This window comes from Enhydra lutris, unplaced genomic scaffold, assembly GCF_002288905.1.
Source record: "Enhydra lutris kenyoni isolate GAN:26980312 unplaced genomic scaffold, ASM228890v2 scaffoldscaffold17, whole genome shotgun sequence".
Taxonomy (NCBI): Eukaryota; Metazoa; Chordata; class Mammalia; order Carnivora; family Mustelidae; genus Enhydra; species Enhydra lutris.
Window position 1 is genome coordinate 5476587 of NW_019154101.1, and position 16202 is coordinate 5492788.

General features: G+C 48.4%; 1 protein-coding gene across 1 annotated transcript in view; it reads right to left on the reverse strand.

Moving 5' to 3' along the window:
* The window catches only part of LOC111147802 (tau tubulin kinase 1), a 40337-nt gene extending 36016 nt beyond the window's left edge, over positions 1–4321 (reverse strand). Inside the window, 1 exon segment of the mRNA XM_022504044.1 lies at positions 4214–4321. Within this exon segment, the coding sequence (XP_022359752.1) occupies positions 4214–4321 (108 nt within the window).
* Between the last annotated feature and the right edge of the window lie 11881 nt (positions 4322–16202).

Below are 16202 nucleotides of genomic sequence, written 5' to 3' on the forward strand. Positions count from 1 at the left end.
CAGGGGCCAGGGGCGCGTGCGGGGACCCTGGTGGGAATGCAGGTTTGGAGAGTCCGTCTATTCCCCCCCAGGGGGCGAGGCAGTACAGACCTGACCCTCTAGGCCCTCCTCCTCCAGCGTCCCAGGGCAGGCAGTGAGAAAAGGCAGAGGGGAGAACTGAGTTGGAGAAAGAGCCAGCCAGGGGAGATGAGCAAAGCTGAGTGATGGGGAGGGATTAAAATCATTTCAAGTCAGAGGCGCCGGGGTTCCTGGAGAGCGAGTGTGCTGCTGGCAATGATGAGGGACAAGGAAAAGATGCTGAGTTCTAAGCCGGGACTCAGTTGGTTAAAAAAGATGTACGGCTCACCTCACAGGTGGCCTGCCCTCGCTGAACATCTTCCAGAAGGCTCACTCGCCTCCCGTTGGCTTGTTAACTCACCAGCACAGCTGGGCGTGCTGGCGATTGGGCGGAGGCTGCTCTGACCAGCCAGCCTGTAAAGGGACTCTGAGCCCCATGCATCTCTAAGCCCGCCCCTTAGCACTTCATCAGCACTCAGGTCCCATTAAATGTTTAATGGTGGCTGAAGCATGAGGATGGAGGGGGGAAGGGGGCAAGCCAGAGCCCAGGGCTGGGAGCTCCCAGCGGGTGACAGCTGACTCCACTCCAGCAAGAGACAGAGGATGAAAGGAAGATTTAGACAGAAGAGCACCTCTGGCTGCGTCCTGAAGGCTCTTGTGCCCAGGAAGGAGACAGGGAAAGAGAAAGGAGGAAAGACAGTGTGAAACCAGAGTCTCTCTGTACTTCAGACAAAAGTTAAGTCAGACTCCTAGAAGAATTTCATTTAAAAAAAAACATTTTAAAGACTTATTTATTTATTTATTTATTTGACAGAGAAAGAAGGAAAGAGCACAAGCTGGGGGAGCTGGAGAGGTAGAAGCAGGCCCCCCACTGAGCAGGGAGCCTGATTTGGGGGGGGGTGGGCATGATGCCAGGGCCCTAGGATCATGACCTAAGCCAAAGGCAGACACTTAACCAACAGAGCCACCCAGCCGCCCCTCCTAGAATTTCAGAATCCGGAGGGGATAGAAGCAGACTCAAGGGAAGAAGCGGCATGTCTCCCTCTGGGGGACTTTAAACTCAGGGGAGAGTCTAGTATCTTCTAGAATCCTTTATGGTTTGTTGTGTGCCAGCATAAAAGAAAGGGGGCGAGGGAGAGAACAAAAGCCCCATCTTGGGTTCTGTGCTCCAGACACACAGACATCATCTCAGCTCGTCCCCTAAGGTTCCTGACAACACAAGTGCGGAAGGTCATAAGAGTCACCATTTTGCACAGAAGGAAAACTAAGGCGCAGGGAATTAAGTACTCTGCCCCAGGTCACACTTGCTAGTAAGCAGCAACGCCAAGCTTCCCTTAAACCCAGGCACTCTGATTCAGAGCCCACACTCTTAACCATGATCTCACAGCAACTGGTGACAGCACAGGGCTTAAAGGTGTGAGTGCTGAGATTCAAGCCCGAATCTGCAAAGCTCCAAAACCCTCCTAAGAGGTGGTAAGGAGGGCTCAGGGCACCAAGATATTTCCAATACCAGCTCCCCAATTTCTGAGGGTGGCCAATGGTATTTCTCTGCCATCTTCACTTCCAAACAGAAGCTGTTTCTTCTCCCCTAACCCCCTCCATACCCTGCCACACCCATTACCGAACCTCCCTGAGGCAACAAGCTGGGGGTCTGCACCCACCCACTCACCTAACACCCCTCCTCCCCAGGCCCTACAGACGCCACTCACCCATCGGGCATAGCAGGCACAGTGGCCCATAATACTTTTAGGGGGCCATAAAAATGTTTCAATATTTTTAAATCACAAGGAAAACAAATGACCTCTTGGGTCAAAACATTTTAATATGTAATGTTAATTCATTCCTCTTTATACCAATGCAGTCATAAAATATAGCTTTTAGTACTTTATTAGAGAGAAAGGGATCCATGAAGGCAAAAGCGCCCAGGGCCCATGAAAGTCATAATGCAGCCCTGTCCAAGTCAGGTAACCAGAATGTTCTCTCAACCTCTTTTTGTCAGACCCTATTCCTTCCCTCCTAATTTTTTTCAGGATCTCCTCCCCTGTCAAAGGAGGGCTACTGAAGGGCAAATATGATACAATAAGACCATCATTCACTTAGGAAAAGGGAAAACCGGTTTCTTGGCCCAGCTCTGGGTCACCTGGAGTGAGTTTCTTAAGTTTTTTCCTCCACGTTTCCTCCTCTGTAAAATGAAAAAGTTATTCTAGAACTGGTCAAAAAGACTCCTTCATCTCTGTGCTCTTGATTCTTGGGTGGGCTAATGCTTGGGAAGCAGTACCGCTTAGTGGCCGGTGACCTGGCCGTCAGATAGACCTGGTTCCACCCAGGCGTCCTGAGAACGTGGGAGGTGAGTCAGTCTCTGTAGCTGTTTCCACACCTGTGAAAAGGGGGTAATAATATCTATTCCATTGTTTGGTGAAATAATGCAGGTAAGGCACTTTGCACAGTGTCTGGAAACAATAAGTGCTCAAAACGAATGCTGTTTTTTTTAGTGGTGGTGGTGTCTGCTATTCTGATTCTGAGAAGCACCCCTCAAGAAGGGTCAAATGTTCTTATGTGTAAATACTCCACCTAGTGCCACCACCCCCTCTTCATCCTGGCCGGCTCATTTTCTCTTCCATTCCTGAGCTCTGCCTCCTGTCTCTGTCCCCCGCCCCTCACAGGGAGATGGCTGACGGGAGGCATCTGGTACCCCACCCTCTCTATTTCTCCAGGAGCCAGGGAGGGAGTGATGGTTAAGAGATGTCAGCCTGGCAGAGATTAAACACTTTCCCCTTCCCCCAACAACCCCTCCCCCACCGCCATTTCTCTCCCTACTCATCTCTCACCCCCTCCCTCAAAAAGCAGTGAAAAGTTCTAATCCAAACTCAGTATGGTGTGAACACTATCTCTTTCTCACCTTTTCAGGGCAAATGTCCTTCTGCCTCCAATCTGTCAGAAACTAAGCTCTCATGTCAGGGGACCCAGAGTGTTTTTGAAGGAACACTCCTCATTTTGCCAGACCCTCATTCCCTTGATCACTGCCCTGGCTCCTCCTTCCCAATTTCTGTCCTGTCACTCTTCCTCTCAGGAAGTCCTCTCTGGGACTTAAATGGCTCCTACCCTCAGCTCTCTGGCCCTCCAAGTGCCACCACCTCTCCCAGTCCCTGAGACATCTCAGACAACACTGCCACCTTTGCCCCTATCCCTGGGCCTTTAGGGAACCTGCTGGAGGGGTGGTTGTTGCCATGGATACCAGCTAGCACCCAGGTCCCACTCTCTCCTCAACCTTGCAGCCCAGGTGAGCTGAGCCTCCCCCTCAACTCCCACACACCCCCACACAGAGCCTCAATGTAGGCCTGCTCTCTTCTCCCTCCTCTCCTCCAGGCTCCCCACAAGCTCACACAACATCACCCTTCAATCCGCCCTACACCATCCTGCCCCCACAATAATAAGAGGACAACAGAGAGCTCTTAAGCGACGGGAGGAAAAGGGGGACAAGGATTGATTTACCATAGGTCCCACTCCCCAGACACTGCCTTTCACCCAACCCCTCACAGGTCCCCCTCCCGTCCAGGCCTGAACCCCGAGGAGGCTCGGACTACAACTCCCAGCAGGCCGAACAGCCCGAAGTCCTGGGCTGGACGAGCAAGGCACGCTGGGACATGGAGTCTCGGCGTCTTGCACCTGCCGCAGGAACCAGTGAAGGGAGGAGGGTGGAAGGAGAAGATGGAGTGCGGCTGCGGTGGGAGCAGCCCGCAGGGCCTCTTTCCCCGAAGCCAGGCCTTTCCGTCCTCTGCGGAAGCGGAGGGACACAAGCTCACTCACTGCCCTTCTCCAAGGTCCGGCAACGAAAGAGCCCCCTCCCCCACCCCGCCCGCCTCCCCCACAGAGCTCTGCAGCTCCTGCTCTGACGTCCAACCAGGAGTTGTTCCAGGCTGGGCCCGAGCAACGTGACCCAGCAGGGAAAGGGGTGAGAGAGGGCGCTGGGAGAAAGCGATTGTCCACAAGTGTACGCCAAAATAGTGACCTCAAGCAGTATGCAGATGAACTTGGGGGCACCTCCCTCTTAGGGGAGAGGAGTTGGGGGCAACTGTTTTAACAGGTCTCTGGTCCTCTCTGCTCTTCTCCTCCCCTCCTCTCCCCACCCCTCCCTTGGCCCCTCCGGGTCACTCACCACCTTCCAGCGATCCTTGACCACGTAGTTGGCCGGCAGTATGTCGGCCTGCTCCCCTCCCCCACTCATGTTGGTTTCGTCCTTAAGAGCAGCCGCTAGGCACTGCATCCGCCAGCCGGAGGGAGGGGTGTCCGCAGGGCCTGCCCTGGGGGGGCCATCTACCCGGGGGGGGGGGGTGGAGGGGCCATGAGTGGGGCAGGCAAAGGACTCGGGACCCTCCTGCAGATACGGAGGAGGGGAGCGCCATTCTCCTGGCAGGCATCCTCCCCGGGCCCGCTGGGCAGATGCTCCAGGGGTTACTGGGGGAAGCACTGTGTAAACGCCCCGGTGGAGGTCACAAGAGAAGACAGAAATACTATCCACGGGAAGGGAGACACAAACTAGGAACTGGGGATGGGAAACCCAGCAACAGGACACACGTGTTGAAAAAAGGAGAGGAAAATGCTGTGTGAGCATGCTTGGGGGGGACAGCATTTCCCAAAGAGAGAGTTGCTAACGTGGAGGACACTTGCTACCCCCCACCCATGCTTGTGTAGGGGACACTTGGGCTGAGAAGGATCCGTCTGAGTGACTTGATGGGAGCCCCCCCTGCACCCACACATTCCTATGCAGAGGTGACACCAAATGTCCATGGAGCTCAGCATCTGAAGCTTACTAAAATAGGGAGTCCTGCTGACCGAGGGGTGACCCATGGGAGAGCCGCCCCGCCCCAGAGTGATGCAGACCTGCTCATCCACCAGAGGGGGTGGGATAATCAAGGAGAGGAGCTGCACAGCAGCCCCTTGGGGATGGTGCCAAGTGAGGAGGCTGCTGTTGTGTGAGGCACACACCATTCTCAGGGGTGAGTCCAACTCACTGACAGCCATGGGGTTCAGAAGCAAAGATGCGATCCATGGGATGAACAAAGGTGATGGACTCAGCACATGGATTTCAGAGGGACCACAGACCTGCAGCCACTCCCACAGAGAGAAACAGGCTGAACTGGGTGGATGGGGGGGTGGTCTTGGGAACAACAGGGTATGGGATAGGGGTGAGAGGCCGGAGGAATGCCAAGGAGCAGCAGGTCGCGGTGGGTGTGCACTGAGAGCTCTGATCCCACCTTTCTGTCTGCTCCAGAACAAGAAGGCCGCAGAGGTAGAAGTTGGATGTCAAAGAGAGTGTCCCGAGTGTGAGGCTTGGGAAAGCCCAACAGTGTTATCCAGGGAAACAAATGTGTGTGCACATGTATGTGTCTGTGTGTGTATCTGCACATGTGTCCTTCTGTGAGTATGTGTATGTCTTTGTGTGTCCGTGTGTCTTTGTGTCTGCTCCTGTCCATCTGTCCATGGGTGCTTATGCATGTTGTGTCTGTCTGTGATATGCATGTGTACAGACAGCGGGCAGCTTATTGAGATTTCTGTCAACCTCGTCCATTTCCTCTCTTTCTTCCCCCTTCCCCTTACACTTTGGATAAGCACACTACTCTGCCCTCATAGTGACCCTGGAGAGTCACAGTGGGAAAGCAGTCGCTCTAGCTGGGGACGAGGTGGGGTGGAATGGAGATGGGGAGGAAGATAGTGACCAAGGTATGCATGGATGGAGCCAAAACTCCATAAACCTGTCTTTCCCTGGGGTGGGGATAACTCCCCCAGGCTCCTGTGTCTAGTCATCCTCATACAGGGGGCAGTATGGGGTAGTAAAGGCATAAAAACCACCTTCAACAGGTCATAGAGGGCCATGAGGGACATGTGGAGAAGAGAGCTTCATGCAAAGGGACACTGTCGCTCTTGTCCTATCCTTCTTCAAGTGACTCAGCTGACTCTTTCTCCAAGCCACCCAACTTCAGAGATTCAGAACCATGGGGATGTCAATCAAATAGGCCGCTGCCCACCTTCTGCCAAAGTGGCATGTGGGGCATGAGGAATCTAGAGGGCAGTGAGGGCAATGGCAGGGTAAAGGGAGAGGCAGAGGGTGGGGGGTTCTGAACTAAAGGTGGAAACATGTTGAGGACGAGACCGAAGAAGAAACTGAACCGATTGGGAGAGAGCCTGGAGCAGCTTGTGACCCCTCGTGGGCCTTCCAGTCCTGTGATGGTAGATTCTATAGGTTGGTGTGGAAATTTGGGATGTAGCAACCAGTTTCGAGATGGACAAGCCAAGAAGGAACAGGTGGGGTGGGAAAAGAGGTGGCGGCCAAAGGCTAAATGGGGGTTCCCGGCCTCTTCCAGTCCACCATCCTCACTGTCTGCCTCCGAGGACTGCCCTCAGCTTAGACTAGGCTGGACGACAGACCACAAGGAACTTAGCTGCCCCATTACTGCCTCCTCAGGACCCTTTGAGTATGTGGAGGCATGGGTGTGCCATGGGAGGGGGCTTGTGGAAGAGGTTTTTATAAGTATCTGTCAGACAGTGTGGGGCCTATTGTGGGGCAGGGATGGGGAGACAGGGAGACACAACGAGGGAGGGAGCTCATCATGGTGTGTGAATAGAGGTGTTGATGTGTAACTATGCAAGGTGTGAGCCAGGTGTCTGTGGGAATCTGGGAGCGCAGGTAAGAAGAGGTGAAGGAACCCAGTGAGGGGTAGTGGGAACTGGTGAGAAGAGATGAGGAAGGAGGCAGAGACGAAGGGAAGGGATGGGGAGGGTGGTGACAGGATCCGTGGAGGGGGTTGGGTAAGACAGAAGCAGGCGATGAGCAGCGATCCTGATGACAGGTGAGGGAGCAGCAGGTCCCCGGGAGGGGCTTCTGGGCACTGCTGAAGGGGTGAGGAAGTAGGTAAGGCAACTGGCCTCAGGGACGGAGGGAGTGAGGACGAGGGAGAGAGGTTATGGAGGCAGCTGGGAAGGCTTGTCAGGGTGACAGCAGGGTGAAGCCGTGGGGACCGGGGCAGCAGTGAGAAGCGAGAGGCAGAGGCCGTGGAGGGCTGGCTGGCGAGGGCGAGTGTGTGTGCTGGGGCTGGGGGGGCGGGGGGCAGGGAGCCGTTCCAGGCCTCGGGATGCGGCCCAGGCTGTGTAGGCCAGCGGCGGGCGTCCCGGCTCGGGCGGACACGGCCCAGGGAGGGGGAGCTGGGGAAGGCTGCGCTGGGAGGCGAGCCGGGCCCGAGGCCCGCGGAGCCCGCAGGGGAGCCCCCGCCCCGACCCCGCCGGCCCGCCGCCGGCCCCGCCCCGCCTCACCTGCTCTGTGCCCGCTGCGGCTGCGGCTGCGGCGGCGGAGGCAGCGGCTCGGGGCGGCGCATCCCCCGGGGCCGGGGCGGGGCGGGGGCGGGGGCGGCTCAGTGCGGCGCGGGGCTGCCCGCTCCCTCCGGCGGCGGTGGCGGCGGCGGCGGCGGCCTCCCGCCTGGGATCATCCCCGCCCGGCCCGGCCCGGCCCCGATCCTCCTCGGGCGACGGCGGAGGCAGCGGCGGAGCGGGGAGCTGCCCACAATGCACTGCGCCGCCAGCATCAGCACCAACCCTGACATCACCGCCCCACCGCCCGGCTCTTACATCACCGCCCTTTCTCTGACATCACATTCCACTCCGCTCCTCTCTCCACTCCTGCAGCCTTAGGGTTCTCCTTCAGATGGTCCCACTCCAGCTCTTCGGTTCTCCTCGCTGGTTTCACCATTCACTTGACCGCCACCTCTCACTCCGGCAGGACCCCATCCCTCCTTACCTGTCCCCACAAACCTCATCTGTCTTCATCATCCCTTATCTTCTTCCCTCCCAGCATGTCCCTGTCACTCTACCTGTCTCTATCAGCCTGAAATGATTGCCCCACTGCACCTTCCATGTGCTCATACTACTTTCCTCTAAACTCCTTTCCCCTCACCTGGGGAAAGGAGAGTTTTGTTGTTGTTGTTGTTGTTGTTGTTTGTTTTTTAAGATTTTATTTAGTTGACAGAGAGAGACACAGCGAGAGAAGGAACACAAGCAAGGGGAGTGGGAGAGGGAGAAGCAGGCTTCTCACGGTACAGGGAGCCCAATGTGGGGCTCTGTCCCAAGACCCTGAGGTTCATGTCCTGAGCCGAGACTGACGATTAACGACTGGGCCACCCAGGCATCTCTCCGTCCCCTATTTCTTCTCACACATCCCTTGCCTAGGACTCACCTCCCCGCACATAGGCCTTTCCTCCTGGTTCAACCTGTTCCTGTCTTTGGCCCTTCTTTCCATCTATTGGCAAATTTTGTTATTGTTTCTTACTGATTACAAATAAGATGCACTCTTTTTATTTTTATTTTTTACAAGATTTTATTTATTTATTTATTTATTTATTTATTTATTTCAGAGCGAGAGAGAGCACGTGCTTGCGCACAGGAGCAGGGGGAGGGGCAGCAGAGAGAGGGGCAGAGGGACAGGCTGATTGCCCACTGAGCAGGCAGGGAAACATGGGGCTTGATCCCAGAACCTGGAGATCATGACCTGAGCCAAAGGCAGATGCCTAACTAAGTGAGCCACCCAGGCATCCCAAGATGCACTCTTTTTAAAAAAGGATTTTATTTATGTATTTGAGAGAGCATGAGAGAAAGCAGAGAGTACAGGCAGGGGTGAGGTGGGGAGGAGGGGCAGAGGGAGAGGGGGATGCAGACTGCCCACTGAGCAGGGAGCCTGATGCAGGACTCCATACCAGGACCCTGGGATCATGACCTGAGCCGAAGGCAGATGCTTAACCAACGGAACTACCCAGGCGCCCAAAATGCACAGTTTACTGTGACATTAAAAATTCTTCCCAACATGGTAATAATACCATATAAAGGCTATTACCACCCTTTTGACCAGTTTAATTACTCAACATTCTCTGAACGTACTTTACACTTTGTCTCTCTCATCCTTTGTGCCTTCCACAAATGCATAAAGGCCTCCATTAGCAATGACAAATGGCAACCATTTATTCTTGCCAGACACTGTTCTAACTCTACACCTATTGACTCATTTAATCCTCATAACAACCTTAGAGTGCAGCAGTACTAATGTTACACCCATTTTATAGAGGAGGAAACTGAGGTACAGAAAGGTTGAGTAATTTGCCTTGGGTTACACAGCTAGCAAGTGGCAGAACTGGGGTTCGAACTCTGGCTTCACAGTCCACGCTCCTAACCACGATGCTGGGAGGAAGAACCACTGAGTCAGCAAGACCACTCAGAGGAGGTGAATTCCACCGTAAGTTGAAGGATTAGAGGTTTTGCAACAGACAAGAGGGGCCAGGCCAGAGGGTGGGAGAGACTTCCAAGCTGAGAAGAGGGCATGAGGTAAGTTGGGGGTAGGCATACTCAAGATTACATAGGGCCCTGTGAGCCATGCTAAGAAGACTGGATTTTCTACACTTGGTTTTTGGAAGTGTAATGGAAAATGTCACGAGCCATCCAAATCCCCCTCCAGAATTTAGATACTCATTCCTTTAGCCGCCTTGGGTGCTGAAGTCTGAGTGCTCTGAGCTGACTCCCTCTCTGGAAATTGCCCCTGGCGAAGGATGCTGCCCCACTCAACATCATGAACCCTTTCTGGCACAATCCATATCCAACCAATGATCATCAGCCTGTGAGGACAAAGGTCTGGCCCCCTCACCCCAACTCGGGATACTTCTGAAGGGACATCCATTTTCAAAACTCCTGCTATGGTCAGCCGGGACTTCTACTGAGGCTGCATCTTCAATAGTCCTGCTTTCTTCACTCCTCTACTGATGTTGATCTTCAGAATACTTCCCGGTCAATTTCTTGTATGATCCTCTCCATCTCAGAGTCAATGTCAGGGGAACTAGACCTTCAAACAGGAAATCACTGAAGAACACAGCCTAATCTGAGTACTGAGTTGGGATTCTAGGTTGAGAATTTTTGTCCCCAGAACTATAAGATTGTCACTCTAGCTTGTATTGTTTCTGATGAGAAATCAGCAATAATCCTTACCTTTGTTTCTCTGTATGTAATATCCATTACTCCTGTGGCTACTTTAAAGATTTTCTCTCTGTCCCAGTTTTAAAGCTATTTGGGTATGATGTGAGTTGACATAGTTTTTGTTTGTTTGTTTGGTTGTTGGTTTTTTTTTTTAAGATTTTATTTATTTATCTGACACAGAGAGAGAGATCACAAGTAGGCAGAGCAGCAGGCAGAGAGAGAGGGAGAAGCAGGCTCCCCGCTGAGCAGAGAGCGAGCGAGCAAGCTAGCGGGGCTTCATCCCAGGATCCTGAGATCATGACCTGAGCTGAAGGCAGAGGCTTAACCCACTGAGGCACTCAGGCTCCCGAATGTAGTGTTGTTGTTGTTTTTTCCCATGTTTCTTGTGCTTAGGGTTTGTTGAGCTCTTATAGCTGTGAAATTATAGTTGTCATCAAGTTTGGAAAAATCTCAGGCATTATTTTCTCAAATATTTTTTCTGCCTTCCCTTTCCTTCAGGACTCCAATTACCCACTTGAAGTTTTCCTCAGCTCACCGATGCTTTGTTCCTTTTCTCCCCAGTCTTTTTTTCTTACTGTGTTTTGTTTTACATAGTGTCTACTGATAAGTATTCAAGTTCATTAATTTTATCTTTTAGAGCAACTGAGCTGGTATTAATCCCATCTGATGTATTTTTCATTCTAGTTTACATCTCTAGAAATTTAATCTGTGTCTTTCTTTTTTTTTTTTAAGATTGATTTATTTTTGAGAGAGAGAGTGTGTGTGTATGAACCAGGGGAGGGGCAGTAGAAGAAAGGGAGTGTCACAGGCAGACCCCACACTGGGTGTGGAGCCCGATATAGGGCTCAATCTCACAGCCCTGAGATCATGACCTGAGCCAAAACCAAGAGTCAGATGCTTAACTACTACACCACCCAGGAGTCCCACAATCTGGGTCTTTCAAAAATCTTTCATGTTCGATTTTTCTTCTAACTTCTTAAGCATACGGAATACTTATAATAACCATGTTAATGTACCTGCCTACAAATTTTATTATCTGAATAGTTTCTAGACCACTTTCAATTGATCTTTCTTCTCACTCTGGGTCAGATTTTTCTGCTTCTTTCCATACCATAGTTTTTTTTTTTACTGGATGCCAAATAGTGCGAATTTTACTTTGTTGGGTTTGTGTTTTTGTTTGTATACAATATTTTTGTATTTTAGCAAATATTCTTAAGCTTTGTTCTAGAATGCAAATAATTTACTCAGAAACAGTTTGATCCATTAAGGCTTACTCGTTAAGCTTTATTAGGTGGAACCTAATAGCTTCTAGTCTAGGGATAATTTTCCCCACCCCTGAGGCAAAAGACTTCAGCATATTCAGTGAAGAAAAGACAATTTCTTCCATACAGATGACCAATGGATACATGAAAAGATACTTAACATCACTAATCATCAGGGAAATGCAAATCAAAACCACAGTGAGATATCACCCCATACCTATCAGAATGGCTAGTCTCAAAAAGACAAAAAATAGCAAGTGTTGGCAAGGATGTGGAGAAAAGAGAACCCTCTCACACTGTTGGTGGGAATGCAAATTGGTGCAAACACTGTGGAAAACAGTGTGGAGGTTCCTTTAAAAAAAAAAAAAAAAAAACTAAAAATTGGGGCACCTGGCTAGTTCAGTCAGTAGAGCATGCAGACTCTTGATCTGGGGGTTGTAAGTTCAAGCCCCACGCTGGGTGTAGAGATTACTTAAAAATCAAATGTTTAAAAAGAATGAAATCTTGCCATTTGCAACAATGTGGAAGGAGCTAGAAAGTATTATGCTAAGAGAAATAAGTCAGTCAGGGGCATCTGGGTGACTCAGCCACTTGTGTGTCTCACTCATGGTTTCAGCTCAGGTCATGATCTCTGGGTCATGAAATCGAGCCCCTCACCTGGCTCCAAGCTAAGCTCAGAGTCTGCTTGGGATTCTTTCCCCCTCCCATCCCCGTCTCCTCTGCTCCTCCCTCTGCTTGTGCACTCTCCCACTCTCTCTCAAATAAATAAATAAAATCTTAAAAAACCACAAACCCTAAAAATAGAGGTATCATATGATCCAGTAATTCCATTTCTGGGTATCTACCTGAAGAAAATGAAAACACTAATTTAGAAAGACAGAAGCACCCCTGTAGTTCACTGCAGCTTTATTCACAATAGCCAAGATATGGAAGCAACCCAAGTGTCCATCGATACAAGAATGGATAAAGAAGATGTGGTGTATAGAGACAGTGGGCTCTTACTCAGCCACAAAAAAGAATGAGATCTTGCCACTCGTGACCACATGGATGGACCTAGAGGGCATTATGCTAAGTGGAATAGGTCAGACAGAGAAAGATATATACTGTATGATTTCATTTACATGTGGAATCTAAAACAAACAAATACAAAAAAAAAACCACACAATAAAAGAGAAACAGACTCCTAAATAAGATAGTAAACATGGTTGCTGAGAGGAGGTAGGAGGAGGTGGTAGGAGGGTGGACAAAATGGGTGAAGGGGAGTGGGATATACAGTCTTCTAGTTACGGAGGAAGTCATGGGGATGAAAGGAAGAGCATAGGGAGTACAGTCAATGGTACTGTAACAGCGCTGTGTGATGACAGAGAGATGCTACACTTCCAAACATACATCTGGACTCATCCAATCACTATGTGGTATGCCTGACACTAATATAACAGTGTGGGTCAACTATACTTCAATTCAAAAAATTTTGAGGGGTGCCTGAGTGGCTGGGTCGTTAAGTGTCTGCCTTTGGCTCAGGTCACAGTCCCGGGTCCTGGGATCCAACCCTGCATTGGGATCCCTGCTCTGCGGGAAGCCTGCTTCTCCCTCTCCCACTCCCCTTGCTGTGTTCCCTCTCTCACCGTCTGTCTCTCTGTCAAATAAATAAATAAAATCTTTAAAAAGTAATAAAATAACAATTTTTTTAAAAGACAGTGTCTTCAATAAACAGTTCTGGGAAAACTGGATAGTCACATGTAAAAAAAAAAAACGAAACGAAATCCCTATTTTATATCACTCACAAAAATTAACTCGAATTGAATTTAAAAAATTTTTTTTAGTTTTCTGTTTTATTTTTTTAAGATTTTATTTATTTATTTGTCAGAATGAGAGAGAGAGCACAAGCAGGGTGAGCGGCAGGCAGAAGGAGAAGCAGGTTCCCCACTGAGCAGGGAGCCTGATGTGGGACTCCATTCCAGAACTCTGGGATCATGACCGGAGCCGAAGGCAGATGCTTAACGGGCTGAGCCACCCAGGTATCCCTCTTTTCTATTTTTTTTTTTTAAGATTTATTTATATGAGAGAGTGAGAGAGAGTGTGCATGTAAGCAAGGGGAGGGGTAGAGGTAGAGGGAGAAAGAAAATCTCCAGCAGACTCTGTGCTGCACAAGGAGCCCAACATGGGACTCAATTCCATGACCCTGGCATCACAACCTGAGCCCAAACTATGAGTCGGATGCTTAACCGACTGAGCCACCCAGGTGCTCCTCTAATTGAGGACCCGTAATCATGTCAGACCCGAATGTCAGACCTGAAACCATGAAACTCCTAGAAGAAAACATAGGGGAAAAGCTCCTTTGCATGGTTATTGGCAATGATTTTTTTTTAATATGACACATAAAGTACAGTCAACAACAAGAATAAATAAACAAGTGGGACTACATCAAACTAAAAAGCTTCTGCACAGCAAAAAACAAAAACAAAAACAAAAACAAAAACCCCAACCCCCAATTAGAAAAATGAAAAGACAACCTATGGCATGGGAAAAAAAATTTGTAAATCATATATCTGATAAGGGGTTAATACCCAAAATATATAAAGAACTCATATAACTCAATAGCACACACAAAAAAACCCACAAATAATCCGACTAAAAATAGGCAAAGGCCCTGAACAGATATATTTCCAAAGAAGACATACAAATGGCCAACAGGAATGTGAAAAGATGCTCAATGTTACTAATCATTAGGAAAATGCAAATCAGAACCACAGTGATAGGGGCGCCTGGCTGGCTCAGTCAGTGGAGCATACAACTCTCCATCTCCGGGTTGTAAGTTTGAGCCCCACATTGGGTGTAGAGCTTACTTAAAAATAAAATCTTTGGGGTGCCTGGCAGTCTATCAGTTGGTAGAATGTGCAACTCTTGATCTCCGGGTTATAGTTTCAAGGCCCATGCTGGGTGTAGAGATTACTTTTAAAAAAATCTTTTAAAAACTCACAATGATATGTCACCTCGTGCTTGTTAGAATGGCTATGTTCAATCTTAAGAAAAAAACAACAAAAACAAGCTCATAGATACAGAGGCCAGATTGGGAGTTACCAGAGTCAAGGTAGGAGGGACACTGAGCAAAGTGGAAGAAAGTGGTCAAGAGGTACAAATTTCCAGTTATAAGATAAACAAGTCCTGGGGATGTAAGGTACAGCATAGTGACTATAGTTAATAATACTTCACTGTATATTTGAAAGATGCTAAGAGAGTAGATCATAAAACTTTTCATTGCAAGAAAAATATATTTGTAATTATGTGGTGATGAATGTTAACTAAACTTACTGTGGTGATCATTTCACAACACACACTTATATCAAGTCATTATGTTGTACACCTAACACTAATGCAATGCCAAAGAAAAAAATGTTTAAACCACAGGGGGGAAAAAGCGTGACAAACAACAGAAAGAGCAAGGAAAAGCATGGTAAATATAAAGTACGAAAGAGGATAATAGGAAAATATCCAAATACGTTAGTAATCACAATAAATATAAATGGAAGAAATTCATTGATAGAGCATCAGGTTTGTTAAAATGCAGGTATAAGCTGCTTAAGAGAGACAAAAATGTTAAAACTGAAAATGTAAAAACATGTAAGTCTAAAAGAATTTATTGGGGGAAAAGTGGATCACATCATGAGGACAAAAAGTATACAACTAAGAACATATAAAAATTCTAAACTTGTACACACATAATAACAGTCTCAGAATACAAAATGAAAATAGGTAAAATTACAAGGAAAAAATTTAAATACACTGTCAAAGGGAGATTTCAAAAAAAATTACCTCAGTAATTAACAAGTGGGAAAAAAATAAAGATATAAAGATCTGAAAAATACAAATATAACCAACCAGTTTGATCTAGTGTATATGTGTATAGACAATTACATATAAGTAATCTATTAGCTATTATATTTATTTTAGATATTATATCTGCTGGATACATGGATATCTATTATAGATAGATTTTATATACATATATATCTATTATTAAAATAACAGATATCGGGGCACCTGGGTGGCTCAGTGGGTTAAAGCCTCTTCCTTCGGCTCAGGTCGTGATCCTGGGGTCCTGGAATTGAGCCCCACATCAGGCTCTCTGCTCAGTGGGGAGCCTGCTTCCTCCTCTCTCTCTGCCTGCCTCTCTGCCTGCTTGTGATCTCTGTCAAATAAATAAATAAAAATCTTAAAAAAAATAAAATAAAATAACAGATATTTACAATAGATATTATGATATATAGAATGTATAGATAGATCTGAAATACATATAACAAGATTTTAAGATCTGATAACCCTGAGTAGTGGACACAAGGATATATGATATACCATTCTCCAAACTTTACTCATACTTGCTAAATTTTATAAAGTTTTTAAATTAATAATTATTCACAAAAAAATCTGAACTTGAACACTAAGGCTGAACTCCCCATTTTGGCTTCTGCAGATGCCTGACACTGAACAGCAGACGAACAACAGATGAACAACAGCAGACGCTCCCTCCCTGCACAAAATCCCCATCCTAAGAAAACATCGTAGCAACTAGGATGGTGAGGAAATAAGAGTCAGAGGGCACCTACCTGGCTGGCTCTGTGGGCAGAGCATGTGACTCTTAATCTCAAGGTCGTGAGTTCAGGCCCCACTGGGCAGAGAGCTTGCTGGAAGGAAGGGAGGAAAGGAGGAAAGAGGGGAGGGAGGAAGGGGACTGAGAATGTACTCAGGTAAAGGGGATACTTACTCAGGTAAGGGGGATACAGTATATATTAGAGCAGAGATTCTCAACCCTGCTTTCTCTACAACATATCTGAGAAAGCAGGATCACATTTGAAAAATAAATGAACACAAAACATGGGA